The sequence below is a fragment of the Lycium barbarum genome, chromosome 12 (assembly GCF_019175385.1).
Source record: "Lycium barbarum isolate Lr01 chromosome 12, ASM1917538v2, whole genome shotgun sequence".
In the NCBI taxonomy this organism is placed as follows: domain Eukaryota; kingdom Viridiplantae; phylum Streptophyta; class Magnoliopsida; order Solanales; family Solanaceae; genus Lycium; species Lycium barbarum.
This window is the reverse complement of record NC_083348.1, coordinates 88,952,550-88,971,186: the sequence shown is the minus strand read 5'-3', so window position 1 is coordinate 88,971,186 and position 18,637 is coordinate 88,952,550. Positions and strand designations below refer to the sequence as shown.

Sequence of the window (18,637 nt, the reverse complement as noted above, 5' to 3'; positions counted from 1 at the left end):
GAACTCAGCTTTCAACAGAATATTTCTACATAATTAATAAGTCTTGTTTACTTGATTACAGTTTCATTGGAGTGAATACAAGGGTTAGGCTCGAGTTTAACTTGTACAATAAAGGCAGGGATCAGGCCGAACAATTATAGTTTTATTGCACAATAAACTGCCTTCAAACAACAGAGACCTAAACGGAAATCGTCTTTACAAGTTTCCATATATGCATCGTCTTCTTCCACTATTTCTGGGCAGTATGTGTTTGAAGCTGTATCTGAAAGTTATACATGAGCTCTTTATACCTGGTGGCTGATAATTTTGGAGTTCTCTGGAGATTAGTATAGTTGACATAGTAAAGTCCAAATCTTAGGCGATATCCTTCTAGCCACTCAAAGTTGTCAAGAAGGGACCAAACAAAGTACCCCCTAACATCTGCACCTTCCCTGATTGCATTTGCCAGTGAATTTAAGTAGCTATTCATATAGTTCACTCTATGGATATCATTCAAGGTATCCGTTATTGAAGGATTCAGATTATCGTTCTCAGCAATGCCTGCAACATTGCCAATTATGTCAGTAGTTGTTCAAAGTTATTAGTTGATAAACTGCATCTCGCTTCTAAATGACAAGAATGTGAAATTTCTTTTCCTCTTACCATTTTCGGTGATAACCATTGGAGTATTATTGAATCTGTCCTTCATGTACATCAGAATTTTCTTCATCCCTTGTGGATAGAGATAGAGCCAGTCCACTTCAGTCTGATTCATTTAAAGTTTGGGGAAAAATAAATAAATTCAGCAATGTAGAAAGTGCTAGTAATAGTTTGGCAGAGTGGGTTAAAAGATGAGGAATACTAAAGTATTAAAGATGAGAAAACATACAGGTGGCCCAATGTAGACACCGTCTTTTTCCATAGTAACAAAATAGGAACCCTCTGACCAAGTCTTTCCATGTTCACACACGGAATATAAGCAGTCTTTGATATATCTAGCCGTATAGTAATTGATGCCAATGAAATCTAGGCCATAACTCAACTTGCTCAAATCATTCTTTGAGAACTCTGGCAGATTAGATCCCAGAATTTGTACCATTTCTGTAGGATATCTTCCAAGTATAATAGGGTCTAAAAACCTGCATAGAGGTACTTAGTCAAAAACATTCTTTTCCTCTCTGTCTGATGAACAAGAAACCAGATTGTAGTACTGAACTACTGATGAGGAAGGCTTACCAGTTGACATAGAATGCTCGAGCTCTCTCAGTTGCAGCTATGTCTTCTGAGGAATTGCTATAAGGTTCATACCACTGGGTATCCAAAGAAATTCCAACCATGCCTCCTTGTCTTTTCTGAAAATCAGCATAAAGTAGATTATGTTACTGATACTTATATGGTCCTCTTAACTTACAATATACCATTTGATAGATATAGAGGAGGAGGCAGTTTCCAAGCATAAGTTTTCGAGTTCTATTCTTCTAAATATACCAATTTCATGTTTTACTTCCCCCAATAGTTAGAAACTTATGATGATATCTTGTTTTCTCTAATGTCCCTTTCCCTTTGTAAGGACAAGCCAGAAAATAGCATTGCACCAACGAGCATAGAGACATCGAAAAAACCTGATATCTGGTGCGGTAAATGCTGACAGCAGCTGCATGAGATAGGATCATATTGTGAGCTGCAATGAAGGGCTCCCTTTCTGAATCACCCGCACTACAATTTCCAAATACACCGGAGCATCGAGCTGGAGGGTAAGTTCCTAGTCTGTAGCCACGATCAGCCATGAGGTTAGGCTCGTTCAAGGTAGCCCAATACTTGACTCTGTCCCCGAAATATTTGAAGCATATGTCTACATAGTAGCTGAAATCATCCCTGAAACACAACACAAGTTAAACTTGTTCATCATTACAGCTTTTTGATGGACTCTACAACTACCTTAAAGTGTAAGATGGGATCGGCTACTAAGCTACTTACTGTATTTGTGAACTTAGCCAACCACCATATCTTTCCTCAAGTTCTTGTGGTATGTCATAATGTGTTAACGTGATAAGCGGTTGGATCCCTGAATTCACAGCACATAAAGAAGTCTTGTTAGCCCCATAAATTTACTTTTTAGCTTCGTTTTGGATTATGAATAGCTTATAACTGAAGGGGAGCCTTGGAGCAACTGTAAAGGCATCTCCGTGTGACCTATAGGTCAGGGGTTCGAGCCGTGGAAGCAACCACTAATGCTTGCAGGGTAGGCTTCTACATCACACCCCTTGTGGTGCGGCCATTTCCCGGACCTTGCTAATGTGAGATGCTTTGTGCACCGTGCGCCCTTTAATAACTGTTAGCAAGAGAAGCAGAACAGACCTTTCTGTAGGAGGGCATCAATGACCTTATTATAGTGCTCAATTCCGGCCATATTAACGTCTCCAAACATCCCCTCTGAGTCAAATTTGCAACCAACAAAGAAAAAGATTGTCAATGCAAATGACAAGGAGTAGTTTTTGAAGATGAAAGGAAGAGACTAGTGACAGTTATAACTTACTGGGCAGAATTCTTGCCCATGATATAGAGAAACGATAGCTATTCACACCCATATCTGCCATGAGCTTGACATCCTCCTGTTTTTATTTTGCTACCAAACATCAGAATTCTTCAATTTCATTAATCTAACATTCATTCATAAATTCTTGAGACACTCTTGACTTCTTATAAAAAACAAAATTTGTGCTAACCCAGTCTTGCCATTTTGTAAGTGCCCAAGCTGTGGTTTAATCACAATGTGCCTCACTATAGATCCCATATCAACAGGTCTGGCATTTCCCTCAGGATAAAAACATCCAAGAATGTTTTAGCCTCACAATTTAGCAGCCAGAAATCTATTTTCTATGGGGCCTATGACAGGGAAAATAATAAAGAAAGAAAAAAAAATCAAATCCACCAACCACGTATTTGTGGATTCCTCCACAACTTCTGTAGGCCCCATCTATTCTGGTTGTGGGACAGCACAGAAAGGACCACTATCACTATTCTTTATCAAAAAAATAAAGGACCGCTGTTATCTCACTAATCACATGAAACGAAATCTCATACGGGTAGAACAAAAGGCAATGACTACATTGGATAAGAACTCAATACAGACCATTTGCTTTCTTTCTCATGATATTATTTCTAACTATTTCTTTTCTTCTTTTTTTTCTTTCTGTTTCGAACTATTTCTTTCACGAGCCAATAGGTATATATGTAAGAACAATATAAATGACAGCATTATCGAGTACTTATTCTTCTTAAAACCAAATATCTACTGTATTAAACGAATTGTTAGTGGGGCTCATAACATGTTTTGACAATTGCCTCCTAATATCACTTTTGTTTCTTTTAAGACTATAATATCACCCCACTATGTCCATTTTTCTTAAAAAATATTAAACATTACAGAACCCTTCTTCCATAGGAAACTAAGTGTTAGCACTTATCAAGACAAACTTGTAGGGAGGTCTTTGAAATTATTGCATAGATTTATTATTAAAAAAGTAAAATTTTAATATGACATGGCATGCCAACTAAGAGAGAAAGAAGATTTTGTAATGTTTAGCATTTTTTGAGGAAAATGAAGATAGTTAGGTGATATTCTAGTCTTAACAGTAACAAAAGTGATATTAGGAGGTAATTATCAAGACATGAGTGACCTTTTAGGGAATTAACTCTACATGTATGTTATAGTTCATGCTAATTTAAGGAGTACCCACCACTTAACAGATACGTCCTACATATTGACAAAACAGGAATTACGTACTCTTTCGTCATTTAACTATCCCAAGAAACTTCAAACTTCACCTGTTCTTTTCCTTACGTGTCTGGATAACTCCAAAGACAAGAATTGAGATTACACTTAGTCAATAAGAAGATACTTGTCATGTCAATGCAGCTTGTGAATTGTGAAAATTTCAGTCTTAAGTTATGTTCTAAAAGAATGTTGTCATATCAGTGTTGGACTATATTTTTGATTTTTTGAAGGATCCAACATACACTCCACCGCATTTTTGAGAGTCCAAAGTAACATAGGTCTTAAGAGACCCAAAAGGAAAAGTAAAGCTGTGACGGATTCCTATTTCGATCAGCACCATGGGATTCAGCTCTATCTATGTTTGTAGAAATTTCATAATATTTTAAGCCAAAAAAAAAAAAAAAAAAGACAGAAAACTCAAAATGATGAATTAGATTACCAAATAACGATTGTAGTGATCATCAGCAACATCTCCATTGCTTCCATCCTTAATATGACCTACAACAAGACCACAACAATAGTAATAAATTATAAGAGTTCCTTTTTCTCTGTTTCTTGTGGTAGGTGGGGAGCTGGTGTAGCTTGGTTTTGCTTGAGTTTAACTTCGGAACACTCACAAATTTGTACAATTTATTCACAACTAGTGGCGGAATAAAAAATTCATACAAGGCATTCAAAAAATACCAAAGTGTCACACTTAGGATTTGAACTTGTGATCTAAGGTCATTTTTAAAATCCTTTTAACACTACACTAGAATCTTTTCTCAAGGGAATTTAACCATATATAACCCAAAAAATACTTTTGCCCTATTTGTGAAGTACCTCCGACAAAAGGCCCCCGGTGACATGCAATTATTAAAATACACTGACATAATAAAATTCGTTACATTGTCACTTGTCAGTGTATAGAATTAAAAATTAAAATACGTGATGCAAACATTGAAATAAATTGACATTCCGAAAGCTCACCAGCTTCATGAGTAAAAACGTCCCAATTGTTGAGACCTTTTCCATCACTGAGATAAGCTCCTTCAAACTGCGGAGAAAACAAGAAAAAAAATGGTAGAGAAGACTTAAAACAAGAATTCACGACAAAAGTTTTTTTTTTTTTTGAAAGAAGGAAGTGTAAGAAGAACCTGGTAACAAGAAGAGGCTGTTCCAAACAAGAAATTTCTTGAAGATGGGTTTGGATTTTCTTTGAGAATATTAAGGTTGTCTGTTTGATGGCATGATACTATGCAACCAGAAAGGAACATGCAAATTGCTAACCAATAAGTGTGCCAAAACATTGAAGGTGGCATGTTAGCTAGGAAGAAAAGTATACAGCTTTGATTTGTTCAGTGGAGGAGGAAATAAAAGAGAAAGGGAAGAAGAGAAATGGTAGCTTGTATTTCACTTTCAAGCTCAGAAAAAAAGGCAAAGAATAGCAACCTCTTACGTTTTTTAAAATGGAAAACATGTCAACATACTCAATATATGTTACTATTAAATAATGGTGTCAGCGAATCTCTTTCCCTGAAATTACTCGATTAGAAACAGGAAGGGGAGAAATGGATTTGGCCGCTCAAAGGATAGAACGGGATTGGAGCAGTAATTTTAAAGGCGTTTTTGGGGAAGTTTCTGGGGTGTATTAAAAATGCTTCGGGACCGGGACATGAATAAAAGACATGGATCCATAGGGCGTAATGTCTTAGAATTTAGGGTATGAGTTTCGTGCCCAAAAGCGTAAGTCCCGGGCGTAAAAGCGTACGCCTCGAGCATTAAATTTACTTTTTATTATTTTAAAAGTATTTTTTTGTTATAGATCATGATTTTTATTATTGGTGTAATGATATTGATACTTATTGTATCATTTTTTTTTTTTAATTACATGGGAGGTAGGGAAGGGAATTACAACATGGGGATTCGAACCATCACCAACAAGGTGTAAATTCAGGTAGCCAACCAACTGAGCTACTAGATCCCTACACGTTGTAGTGTTTTCCCCTAAAATATATAAATAATTTTAAAATACTGAACTGGAGTGTTCTTTGAAATCAAAAGGGTGTCATTATTATTTTTATTTAAATTAATTAATGTTTTGTGATGATCTTTTGTAATATGTACATATTATTTGAAGAAGTTTAATATTAAAAACCTATAATTTGTCTTAGAAAAGAATTCAAATCAATATACAAATTTTGTTGATTCGCGTGGTTTATCAAGCTTGTGTTGGAATCAGTGAACAACCTTTTGCTTTGAATTTTATAACACTAATGTCTAAATATCAATTGGACCCAAAAAAAAAAAAATTAATTGTCCATGTATATCAATTTATAGTTTCCTGCTTCGTCACCTCTTAGTCATCAATCAATCTGGATAATTAAGATTTTTCATAAGCTGGAAAGGGTCATTTGTTAATGTGTACAATTTCAAAGATGAAAAGACTCCTTTAGACTTTTCAAAACCTGCTTGTTACTCTGATATGGTGTTATTGAAATACCTATACTCGATAACTTTTTACTGGGTTCCTCAAGGAAGAATACATTTTGGATGATTTTATTTATAATTATTATTTTGTCTATTAAATTTACTAGTAATTATTTCATCATATATCAAGCAAGTGTAATAGGTTGTAATAATGTCTTTCAAGAGAAATCTGTTAAGTTGCAACAATAGAAAAAGTCTAATAGTCTGTTTGGCCAAGCTTATTTTTCCACCAAAAGTACTTATTTTTTTAATAAGTGCTTATTTGAAGAAAAAAAATGAGGTGTTTGGCCAAGCTTTTGAGAGAAAATAAGTGTTTCTGGGGAGTAGCAGAAGCAATGTTTCAGAAGCTAAAAAAAACAGCTTTTGCCCAAAAGCATTTTTTTGAAAAGTACTTTGGAGAAAAATACAAACAGAAACACTTTTTAAAAGTTTGGTCAAATACTAATTGCTACTAAAAAGTGTTAATTGGCCAAACACAAATTGTTTTGTTCAAAAGTATTTTTTTGAAAAGTACTTTTTAAAAAAAAATAAAAAAATAAGCTGATTTTAGATGTTTGACCAAACAAGTTATAATATAACTGTCAATCTTTTTTGAAATATTTTAGTTTTTTAATCCCTGTTAACTCCATCAACCTCATAATTTAATTCTAGAACTGCACCACTTAACTTCATTTCCCTTTTCTATGATTGCATTATTGAAGGTACTTTTGACAAAGTGGAAAATGATTCTTGAGAGCCAAGATCAAGAATAAATTATTCAATATGATGATATCTAAGCCTCAACGGCGGAGAAAAAAGTCCTTATGTTTTCAAAAAGTAAGAAGATTAAAGTACATGAATCAGAATCTACTTTTAGTTTGAACTAACACACTGATTCTATAATTTTCATCAGGGAAGTCGTTTAATCAAAATCTACTTACTGAACTGACGCATTAATCTATTTTTATTATAAAAGTCATTTTCTTAAAAAAAAAAATCATAATTTTAACCAAATGAACATGAGAAAATTAGAAAATATTTTTCAAAAAATGTTTCCTCCATACCGAACATGCCCCTAATATATATGGCAGTGACGAAATAAGACATTTTCACCTGTTACATAAAAGCTAAGTAGACGTTTGCCATGAAAACTTAATATTTTTCACTTTATTCGGAACTTTGAAGTTGAAGATGGAGTTGTGTTTGGTTATATTTTTGCAAAGAATATTTGGTTGTTTGAATGTACCGAAAATGAAAAAAAGTGAAAAAAAAAAAGTTTTAGATATTTTCTAAATTTCAATTTTATGATCAGATGATGATTTTCAAATAAGATTAAGAAATTTTCTGAAAAAAAGTGAAAAATTCTCATGTCCACGTTCGGTGGTCAATAAATTATCCTTTCAATTGATGTGTCTAAATAAATTAAAAAACAGTGTTGAAATCAAAGTTTCTCTCACGTTGTGTCATTATCTAGGTAATTTTTTTCATATTATTTCTCCATGGCACATTCGTGTTTATTGGTTTCCAAATTGATAGATTATTATATCAACGCAATCCACTCTTTGGCAAGTATATATTATTATTTTTGCAAAGAATATTTGGTTGTTTGAATGTATCGAAAATGAAAAAAGTGAAAATAAGGTTTTAGATATTTTCTAAATTTCAATTTTATGGTCAGATGATAATTTTCAAATAAGATTAAGAAATGTTTTGAAAAAAAATGAAAAATTCTTATGGCCACGTTTGGTGGTCAATAAATTATCATCTCAATTGATGTGTCTAAATAAATAAATAAACAGTGTTGAAATCAAAGTTTCTCTCACGTTGTGTCATTATCTGGGTACTTTTTGTCATATTATTTCTCCATGATAAATTCGTGTTTATTGGTTTCCAAATTGATAGATTATTATATCAACGCAATCTACTTTGGCAAGCATATATTATTAAAGTCAAGGGTCTATTCTCCTCCTTTATCCACTTTAATTGATAATTATTTGGGGAATTTTCATAAATACAAGATATATAAGAGTTAATTATATAATCTACAACTAATTTAGATATTGCAAATTATGCAACTTAAAATTAAAAACAAGGAGATTATTACTATGAATAAAAAGCTAAAAATAAGGAGATTTCCTAGATTGTTGATAACATAATTAAATGCATGTAAAAACAAAATAATCTACAAGCAAGCTAAGTCATAAATTTTAACCAAAAATAATAATTAATTCATGATTATATTAATAAGTGTGTGTATTGTATACTATATATGTTACTGTAGAGTACAAGTGGTTGGCACGTAGAGTAATATATTCATATGTTAGATATATTGTAATATTATATACTATATACAACAAAAGGGATTATTATATTATATATTATACATAATATACTAATTTCTACTATTATACACACAAATATTTTGTTATCATCTTTTCAGTTAAATTACCAATTTGAATATACCATATACTTTTTTAGACATATTTTCATGTACGTTTCTTAGACCATATATCATATTTCCATATAACATATCTTTTCATGTACTTTTCTTAATATTAATATATTCAAATAATTTTTTTTAGTCACAAAAAAGTTATTGCCTCTATCATTAATTGATAATAAAAAAAAAGAAGAATAAAGAGGAGGAAATGAAATAAAAAATATCTTATAAAAACAATAGATGGAATATGGGATTTGAAGTTGATTTTGTTTTGTTTATTTGGAAAATTATACTCTGTCATGCCCTTTACATAATTTCTTTTTGTTTGGGGGTGGGTGGGTGGGGTGGGGGATGTGAATTTGAAAGAAAGAGAAAGTAAAAAATGGATATGCATTAATGGTAGTAACTCATAAAATTAAGTATTATTGATATTTTAGGAATGTAAAAAATTGTATTTTTGTAATTAAGAAGTTAAAATTTTGAATAAGTTTTATTTATGTAATTTTTATAAAGTAGTTATAATCTTTTTAATAACCATTTTAAAAAGTTGTCTTTGTGTGATTTTCCCTTAATTATTATTTTCCAAAAGAAAAAGAACAGAAAGATATAACAAAGCCTGCGGGCAACACTTCCATTTTGGGCCTTAGAACACTTCCATTGTGGGCCGTGGCCTAGCATAAGATCCACACTTTACAATGCGAATTGCCCTTCTTTTGGGGTGGTCTTTAAATTTTATCCCTCATATTTGTGGTCTTTAAATTTTGCCCTTTGGCTAAAATTCATGGATTCCGGGTTCGAACCCCCGCTCAGTCAAATTTTTTTAAAAATTCATAAGGCAGAGTTTGAATTTCGCTATGCTCCCTCCGGCAGATTTTTAGTTATGTTTAACTAAAAGTCTGCCTGAGGGGGCAAGCTTTGCCTTAAGGCATATAATTTTTATTTTATTTTTTTACTTTTCAAGGTTAACTTTTAGTTATGCCTTAATTAAAAGTGTGCCCTATAAGACATAACTAAAAGTATGTCCCATAAGGCGGAACTTTTCCTTAAGGCACAACTAAATAAGTCAAAGTTTATGCCTTAAGGAAAAGTTCTTGCCGTATGGGGCATACTTTTGGTTATGCCTTAACTAAAAGTCTGCCCATAAAGCATAATAAATTATGTCTTAAGGAAAAGTTCTGCCTTATGGGGCAAACTTTTAGTTATGCCGGATCCAGCATATATTTTTTTATTTTATGCCTAAGCGGGGATTCGAACCCAGAACCTCAGATATTGACCCACCTTTTCAAGCAAAGGGCAAAACCTAAAGACCATAAATATGAGGGGCAAAATTTAAAGACCACCCCAAAAGAAGGGCAATCCACGCAAAAAATGAAAAATTACAAGCACCATTTTGAAGAATAACACAACTACACCTGTGCACATATGTTTTCATTTTGTCACATTGATGAATATGTTATTTGAGAGTACAACAATTAATAAAACGTGACAATAAGCATGTTCTGAATCGAATGAACCTTTGATTTATAATTAGGATATCACTAGTAGTAGAGTTTCCTTTATAACATACAAATGCTTTCTCTTTGGGTTTATTTCATTAACTGGGTTGGTCGCGGTGCAATTTGCGTAAACTTTGCTCTTGATAAGTCTAGGCCAAGAGGGTGATTAGATTCAGAAAAGTGCACAAATAGCCATATTCAGGACTCATATTTAAAGAAAAACAGTCAAAGTTTTTAAAGTCACTTTAAAATTAACTTCAAATTTGTGAGATTGAAGTCGAGAACACTTCAAACTACAAAATGAAGTTGATGATGGGCGAGCCTAACTTCAACTGTAAATGTCTAAAGTTGAGTTACTAGTTTCCATAAATTTAATAAAATGATGTTACAAATTACTCATCTGTCCCAATTTATGTGACATTTAAAAAGAATGATACATTTCTATATTTAGAGACTGTTTGAATTGACCTATATTAGGTGCTTTTAAGCCAAAATAACTTTTAAGGACTGTTGTAGTGTTTTGTAAAATAAAAAAAGTGTTTTTAAGCACTTGTAAAAATAAGTCAAAAGTCATAAGTAAGAATTCCTAATTTATGGTGGCAAAGAATTTTAATCATTGAGATATTTTTGCCGCAAACGTGGTTTTTATATATGGACAACTATATGTTACACTTGAAATGACACACATTTTTGCCATTTAAATGAATATAATGTTGCATATTCAATTGCTATGTTATACATATCATTCTTTTTGTATACGATCTTTTATATTGACGTGATACACACGTGCAACACACGTACACTTTAGACTATTTAGCTTATAAGTCAGATGCCATAAGCGGTAAGCCCGTCCAAACGGGATCTTAGAGCCCGTTTGGATTGGCTTATAAGTTGCTTATAAGCTGTTTTCAGCTTTTTTGAGTGTTTGGCTCACCAGCTTAAAGTCATTTTATGCTTAAAATAAGCTCAAAAAAATAATTGGGTCAATTTGACTTAGTTTATCTAAAGCAGCTTATAAGCTGTTTTCAGCTTATAAGCCAAAAAAAATAAGTTAGACTACCCAACTTATTTTTTTTAGCTTATAAGGTGTTTGCAGCTTATAGGCAAAAGCCCATCCAAACAGGTTCTTAGTAACAATTTAACTTTAAACTTCTTACTTTATCTTAGTTACATTATTTATAGAGATAATTACACCCTATGTTAATTAGGGTAACAATGCTATCAAAATTGACCCGTATTTTTAAATCTTACAAAAAATGAACCAAACTTTTTCTCTGACTGCCTGAGCGTCATACTCCTCCCTGTTGCACTTCCCAACCTCCGCCACTGTGTTCACCGTCTTCCCCTGTCGTCGACGAGTCGACTTCTTCCACCACCGATCGCCTGAGCACCGTACCCCTCCCTGTTGCACTTCCCAACCTTCGCCACCGTTATTCACCGTCTTTCCCCATCGTCGTGCCGGTGTAGCGAGTCAACTTCTTTCGCCACTGACCTCCTGAGCTAGATCTAGCCAGAAATTACCTAGAACTAGATCTATCCTTACTAAATCTAGATCTATCAAAAGCCTCATCGCGGTGTTGGTGGAGTAGCCGGTGGTGGAGAGCAGGTGGCAGAGATGAAATTACCGATGGTGGGGGTAACCAGTGGTGGTTGAGGTTGGTGATGGAGAAATCGGTACGTGCAGGGTAGAGGGTGTATAATAGTGTATATGGGTGTATTGGTGTATACACCCCTCTTATACGCTATTGTACATTTTTATACACCTATATACATGATGTATCTGTCTTGTATACTTATGTATATAGGTGTATAAATATGTATAAGACTTATTCAAAACCAGTCCAGATCTATGTTTATAACAACTTATACAACATTATATAATTGTGAATAAATATGTATAGGTGCGTATTTTCTTGTATAATACTGTACAATTAAATTTTTTAGCTATATACCTATACATTATACACCTTCAAACACCGATATGCATGATGTACTGGTCTTTTGCATATGTGTATAACATCGTATAAAAGTGTTTTTGGGCCAGAGCTTTGCAATGTAAGTATTAGGCTATTTTTTGCAATGTAAGTGAGCAAATTGTATATTTATGAAATTTTCCCTTATTTATAACCACACAAATATCTATAACTTATTTTAGACCTTAGTTTCAAAACTCCTCTTTCATTTTTAAAATTTGTACCAGTCAAACACCATCCTATAAATCAAAATAGGAGAAAGGAGTATAATTTGATTAAAAAAAAAAGTAACAAAATGTAAGTGATAAACTAAAAACAAATTGAAACATAAGATAAATGCAATAAAGAAACTTATAACACAGAGTGCGTTGCATCACCAAAGATTAAATCATAAACATGGTAGTTACCACACTACTTCAATTTATCATAGCGAACCAAGAACAAAAAAAAAATGAAAACCAACAACTCCCATATAACAAAAGAAGAAGAAGAAGAACATGGGAACCAAGAACCTCAATCTTATACAAAAAGGCTCCTTTCACCTACTTTACATTCTTGTCAAATAACTAAACGCAAGATGGATATCACTATAAAGAAGTATTTTGAAGGATTGATAATATTTTTTGCAAATCAAATAGTTAACTAATGATAGCTTTCAGTATTATAGATTGGTAATTGAAATCATAATATTAAGATAAGAGTTAAGATAGTTGTGAAAGAAATTTTGACGACCAAAATTGAAATGCCACGACTTTCGCTGTCAAGTGGGCCGGGTCGGGCCATGTAAACGTTGGTCATATGGGGGTCGGGCCGGGCCGTAGTTAAGGGGGCGGGCTTGGGGAGGGAAAAGGGTGTCCAGCCTAGCCTTATCCGGGTAGGGGCTACACCTTGGGCTAACTGGGCCTAGCCGGACTTTAGTTAGTGGGCCGGGCTTTTTTTTTTTTAATAAGTTCGAATACGAAAATAGACATTTACATTTATTAATAATAATAAAATTAACATTTACATCTAATGATAAAATTGCTAAACTAAAAAAAAAAGTTTAGTCGTTGTCAAATTCAAAAGGCTAGCCGTTGTAAATTTAAAAAACTAGTCGTTTCCAATTTTATTTGAACCCCTAAATTTATGAATAACTACACTTTGGTCATATTTTAAAACTATAAATACCCCTCCATGCTTCTTCATTTTCATACAATTCTTCCGCAATTCTCTCTTTATCTAAATTTGCTATTCAACTAGTGTACATTACTTCACCTTCACCTTCTTCTCGAGTTCGAAGATCAACTTCAAATGCGGTGTGCATGCATTTTGAGCGAGTAAATGAGGAACGTGTTAAATGTCAACATTGTGTTGACATTTATCTCCACAAGTTCGGAGCGCCGGGTATTAGCCTATTGGGGGGGGGGGGGGGTACCGGTGTGTTGCGTAGGCAATTGTGAAAAGGCATGAAATTAAACTTTGAAGTTTATTTCTTCTCTAAATTTGTCCATCGATGTTAGCCGTTTAATTTATATGTTTTGGACTTTTCATTTGCAATATTTCGCCGTTCAAGTTTGTATGTTTTGAATTTGCAATGTTATCAACTTAAGTATTAAGTTTTATTTTAAATTATTTATGTAGATCTTGATATGTCTATTTGACTGGACACGAAGTTTAAGAAAGAAGAGAAGACTTTTAAACTTGTGGTGTTAAATGAGTCGCATATATTTATGTGGCTATAAATCATTGCATAAAGGTAAATTGTTTCCAAATATAGAAAGGGGTCATTCTTTTTAGCACGGACTAATAAAGAAATAGATTCACGTAAATTGAAACGGAGGGAGTATTATATTTGATATAATCTACGTATCCACAATATATATGACATGCTAATGGAATTTTACTTTTATATAAAACTATCGCAATCTAATATATATTATATACTGAAAATGTATCAAAGTTATATTCGTTGAGAATACAAGATTGTCTAACTTTAAAATATAATTTTAAAGAAAACTTAAGTGCTCCGTAAAAAGAGACTCCTAATTTATTGGGATACAATGTTTTTAAAATATTTATTATTAGTAACAAATGTAATACTTATCTCTTTTTTTTTTTTCATTTTAATTTGAAGTGGGTCGGTGCCCCGGTCGGCCATCACGCAAGCTACTGGTGGGCCGGGCTAGGGGCCTATCCACCTTGTCCGGCCCAGCCTCCTAATAAATCCCACCTAGCCCAGCCCCTTACACATCTTAGTGGGTCTGGGTCGGGCCGGTGGTGGGCCGAGCTAGGGGCCTGTCCACCTTGTCCAGCCTAGCCCAGTCCCTTACACATCTTAGTGGGTCTGGGCCGGGCCGGTGGTGGGTCGGGTTTATCGAGTCGTGTTCGGGCTGGCCAGCCCACTTGACAAGCTTAATCTTAGCCAATCAAAATAAGGGAGGCTAGTGTAAAGAAAACTAAGTGTTATAAAGACAAACTTGGAGAGAGGTGTTTGAAATTATTTCATAGATTTATTATTAAAAAAATAAAATTTTAATATGATATGGCATGCCAACTAGGAGAGAAGAAGGGTTTTGTAATGTTTACTATTTTTTGAGGAAAATGAGGATAGTTAGGTGATATTCTTGTCCTAACAGAAACAAAAGCGATATTAAGAGGCAATTGCCAAAACATGGGTGACCTTTTAGAGAATTAACTCTAGATGTATGTTATAGTTCATGCTATCTTAAGGAGTACCCACCACTTAATAGATATGTCCTATATAGGGGTGGCAAATGGACCATTTGGGCTAAAGTTGGGCGGGTCAAGATGGGCTGAATATATAGATGGGTTAAAGCCTAACCCTGTCCAAAGCTTGTTTGGACTAAGATGGGCTAAATGAAGGGTCATAACCCAACCCGCCCAATTCAACCCACCATTTTAACATTTTGAGAAATTAAAAATATGGATATTCTTTTATTGTAAATATTCTCTCGCTCATGCTTTTCTAAATAAACAGTGTTTTGAAAATTAATTTTAAATACTATTTTGATATAAAAAAATTCAAACGTATGCTTTTATTCAAAATAATAAAGATATTTACTGTAAATATTTCCTCATAAGTGAGTACATAAATTATACTCTAAATTATTTCAAAAAGTAAATCAAAAGAAAATTAAATGTTAATTAATGTAATGAATAGTGATTTTATCAAATTCCTCTCTTTTACCCCTTTGTCTTATTTATATATTTTTATAGCTGTCTTGTACATAACTGGGAGTGGTAAACGTGTGTCGAATATAGGTGAGTCGGAAAATAGGAAAATAGCTCTATCTATGTTTGTAGATAGAAATTTCATAATATTTGAAGCACCAAAAAAAAAAAAAAAAAGTGTGGGGGCGCTCAAATGATGTATTAGGTTACCAAATAACGATTTTAGTGATCAACAGCAACATCTCCATTGCTTCCATCCTTAATAGGGGTGGGCATAAATATCGAAAAATCGGACCGAACCGAAGTAGTTTGGTTCGGTGTCTATCTTTAAAAAATTGAAATTGAAATAACCGAACTGAAGTTTGATAGAACCGAACCGAAAAACCGAACGCCCACCGAAATTTAATACATTACCCAAACAAATTAAAATAGTCCAGGCCATTAAGTTTAAGGAAAAAACCCCATTATAATAAGCCCTCTTTTGCTTTTGTATCCCTAATTTTCCACATCAGTTGAGAAAATCAAATATCCTTAACAAAAAAAAGATGACTAGGATGTGTCTTTAGGATTAATGTATGTCATTTATGTGTTTTCTTAATTATTCTTACGGTATGTATATAACACCTAGTAATCATATGTCATGGTTATGGTTTTTTGTTCTTGTGTATCCTGTTTGTTTGATTTTGATTTCAATTTATCAGTTTTATGTTTTGTTGCTTTTAAGAATATGAATTAGTGTAAATGGAATCACTTCTAATATCATATAAAAAAACCGAATTGAAAAAATCGAAACTGAACCGAACCGAACTTCAAAAAACCGAAACCGAAAGAATCGAACCAAACTAATTTGGTTCGGTGTCCACCTTCAAAAAACCGAAGCTGAAATAACCAAATCGAACGCCCACCCCTAGTGTCCTTAATGTGGACCTACAACGAGACCGCTGGTGTTGTTTGATTTTAACATCCTTATATGAGTCCCTTTTTCTCTGATTCTTGGGGTAGGTGCGAAGCTGGTGTTGCTTGATTTTAACATCTGAACACTCGCACAATTGTACATATTCTTCACGACTAGTGGTGGAACCAAAAATTCATACAAGAGGTTCAAAAAATACTAAAGTGTCACATTTGGGATTTGAACTTGTGATCTAAGGTGTGTTCTGTGTATCAAAAGGGTGTCATTTTTATTTTTATTTAAATTAATATTTTGTGATGATCTTTTGTAATATGTACATATTATTTGAAGAAGTTTAATATTAAAAACTTATATTTCGTCTTAGAAAATAATGCAAATCAATATACAAATTTTGTTAATTCCCGTGGTTTATCTTGTGTCGGAATCAGTGAACAGCCTTTTGCTTTGAATTTTATAACACTAATCACTTAATATCACACCCAAAAAATAAAAAATTAATTGTCCGTGTATATCAATTTATAATTTCCTGCTTCATCATCTCTTAGTCATCAATCAATCAGGATAATTAAGATTTTTCATAAGCTGGAAAGGGTCATTCGCTAACGTGTTACAATTTCAAAGTTGAAAAGACCCTCAGACTTTTCAAAACTTGCTTGTTACTTTGATACGGTGTTATTGAAATACCTATATTCGATAACTTTTAAAGATAATTTACTTGTCATAATTACTTCTAAGACCTATTTATAAATAGTAACTATCTTTTATTTTATTTATTGTTTATAACTAAAATATTTTCTTAAATTACACATCATAACTAGTGTCCTGTATTTTACAAGTTTCTCTTTTAAATTGGTTTTCTCTCACCTCTCAAATCTATTTCTCCCTCACCCTTCTCTTTCTCTCTCCCCGTTCCCTCTCCTGCCCCATCACAGTTTGCTCATTTCAAGCAGTACCAAAATTCCAAGCTTTTCCTTCCATTAGTTTGCTGATTCCAAATAGTACCAAAAGTAGTGGAGGATCTCCAGCCAATGGCCGAAGCTCAACCATAACAATTTATTTGCTAAATCTCCATGGATAGGCCGAAATAAGAGGAAAATCTTTCTTATATTTGTTAATCATATGGTGTTGTTTATCTTATGAGTGATGAAGAATAGTATTGATTATAGCAATATGATATTGTAGCATCATCTAGGAGTAAGAGAATAGGTTGTTGTTGTAGAAACACCATTGATGAGAGTTGTGGAGCTTCACATCCACCAAGTGTTTGATAAAATGTTTCAGTATATTCAGTGTATTATTTCACTGTATTTAAATGTATTTAACTTTTTTTTTTGTGTAGAGTCTATTTTTGCTCCACTTTGTTTTCACGATTTTTGTATTTCACTGTATCTCAATGTAATTCTGCATTTTGTATTTCTAATTTATGAAATAGTTTCTGATATATTTCATTGTATTCCATTATATATACGCATACTACAACTTTATATTTCTTAAACAATCAACCATATTTCATTGTATTCCAGCGTATAATTTTTCTATATTTGGAAGTTTTCAGATCTTTAGTGGTTTTTGAATTAAAAAAGTTTTGATTGTGATAAAAGTTGAGAGAGATTCGTGAGCTATTATGGAATGCTTGAAATATGGTTGATTTAATTTAACTTACCATTTAAAAAGAAAAAGAAGAATTTGTTCAAAAAATATAGACTATTTTTACTCAACCCGATTTTGTATTTCCGTGTATTTCACTGTATTTCAAAAAATCTGTTCCATAAATAGCTCCTGATTTCACTGGAGCGTGTTTACTGTTCACTATATTTCTCTATATTTCAAAAAAACAGAAATACACGCGTTTTTAAAGTAAAGTAGCTACGCTTGGTAATTTTGTATTTTATAGTTATATCTAGTTAGAAGCCAATAAAAGGTAGCTATTTATGTAAGTTCCCAACTTTTAATGGGTTCCTCAAGGAAGAATATATTTTGGATGATTTTATTTATAACAATTAATTGGTCTATTAAAATAACTATTATTTATTTCATCATATATCAAGCAAATGTAGTAGATTGTAATAGTGTCTTTCAAGATAAATCTGTTAAGTTGCAACAACAGAAAAAGTCTAATATAAGTGTCGATCTTTTTTTGAATATTTTAATTTCTTAATCCTTTTTAACTCCATCAACCTAATAGTTAATTCTATAACTGCACCACTTAACTTCATTTCCCTTTTCTATGAATGCATTATTGAAGGTACTTTTGACAAAGTGGAGAATGATTCATGAGAGTCAAGAACAAGAATAAAATTACTCAATATGATGATATCTAAGCCTCAGTAAGAAGATTAAAGTACATGAATCAAAATCTACTTACTTTTAGTTTGAATTGACACATGGATCTTTAATTTACTTAAAGTAAATTTATATATGTAATAATTGTATAGAAAG

The 18,637-nt window shown here is 32.8% G+C and overlaps 1 protein-coding gene across 2 annotated transcripts; it reads right to left on the bottom strand.

The window, feature by feature from the left end:
- Positions 1-9: 9 nt before the first annotated feature.
- Positions 10-5,304, bottom strand: LOC132621215 (beta-glucosidase 47-like). Of its 2 annotated transcripts, XM_060335389.1 has the most exons (11): positions 4,894-5,304; positions 4,727-4,793; positions 4,197-4,255; positions 2,516-2,591; positions 2,338-2,412; positions 1,957-2,044; positions 1,602-1,854; positions 1,216-1,331; positions 869-1,118; positions 643-745; positions 10-540 (listed from the first exon to the last, which is right to left on the bottom strand). In XM_060335389.1, the coding sequence occupies exons 1-11, from the start codon at positions 5,056-5,058 to the stop codon at positions 230-232; spliced, it is 1,563 nt and encodes a 520-aa protein (XP_060191372.1). In that variant the 5' UTR covers positions 5,059-5,304; the 3' UTR covers positions 10-229. The 2 variants fall into 2 exon arrangements, with proteins under 2 accessions (XP_060191372.1, XP_060191373.1); XM_060335390.1 differs by lacking the exons at positions 4,197-4,255; positions 4,727-4,793; positions 4,894-5,304 and adding an exon at positions 2,706-2,889.
- Positions 5,305-18,637: the final 13,333 nt, after the last annotated feature.

What these genes read in the sequence shown, in the direction of transcription:
- LOC132621215 (XM_060335389.1), bottom strand. Translation starts at nt 5,058, where the DNA reads ATGCCACCTTCAATGTTTTGGCACACTTATTGGTTAGCAATTTGCATG. An exon ending in ATCACTACAATCGTTATTTG is followed by an intron (nt 2,592 to 4,196) that starts GTAATCTAATTC and finishes AAATAAAAACAG; the next exon opens with GAGGATGTCAAGCTCATGGC. An exon ending in AATGGTTATCACCGAAAATG is followed by an intron (nt 541 to 642) that starts GTAAGAGGAAAA and finishes GCAATGTTGCAG; the next exon opens with GCATTGCTGAGAACGATAAT.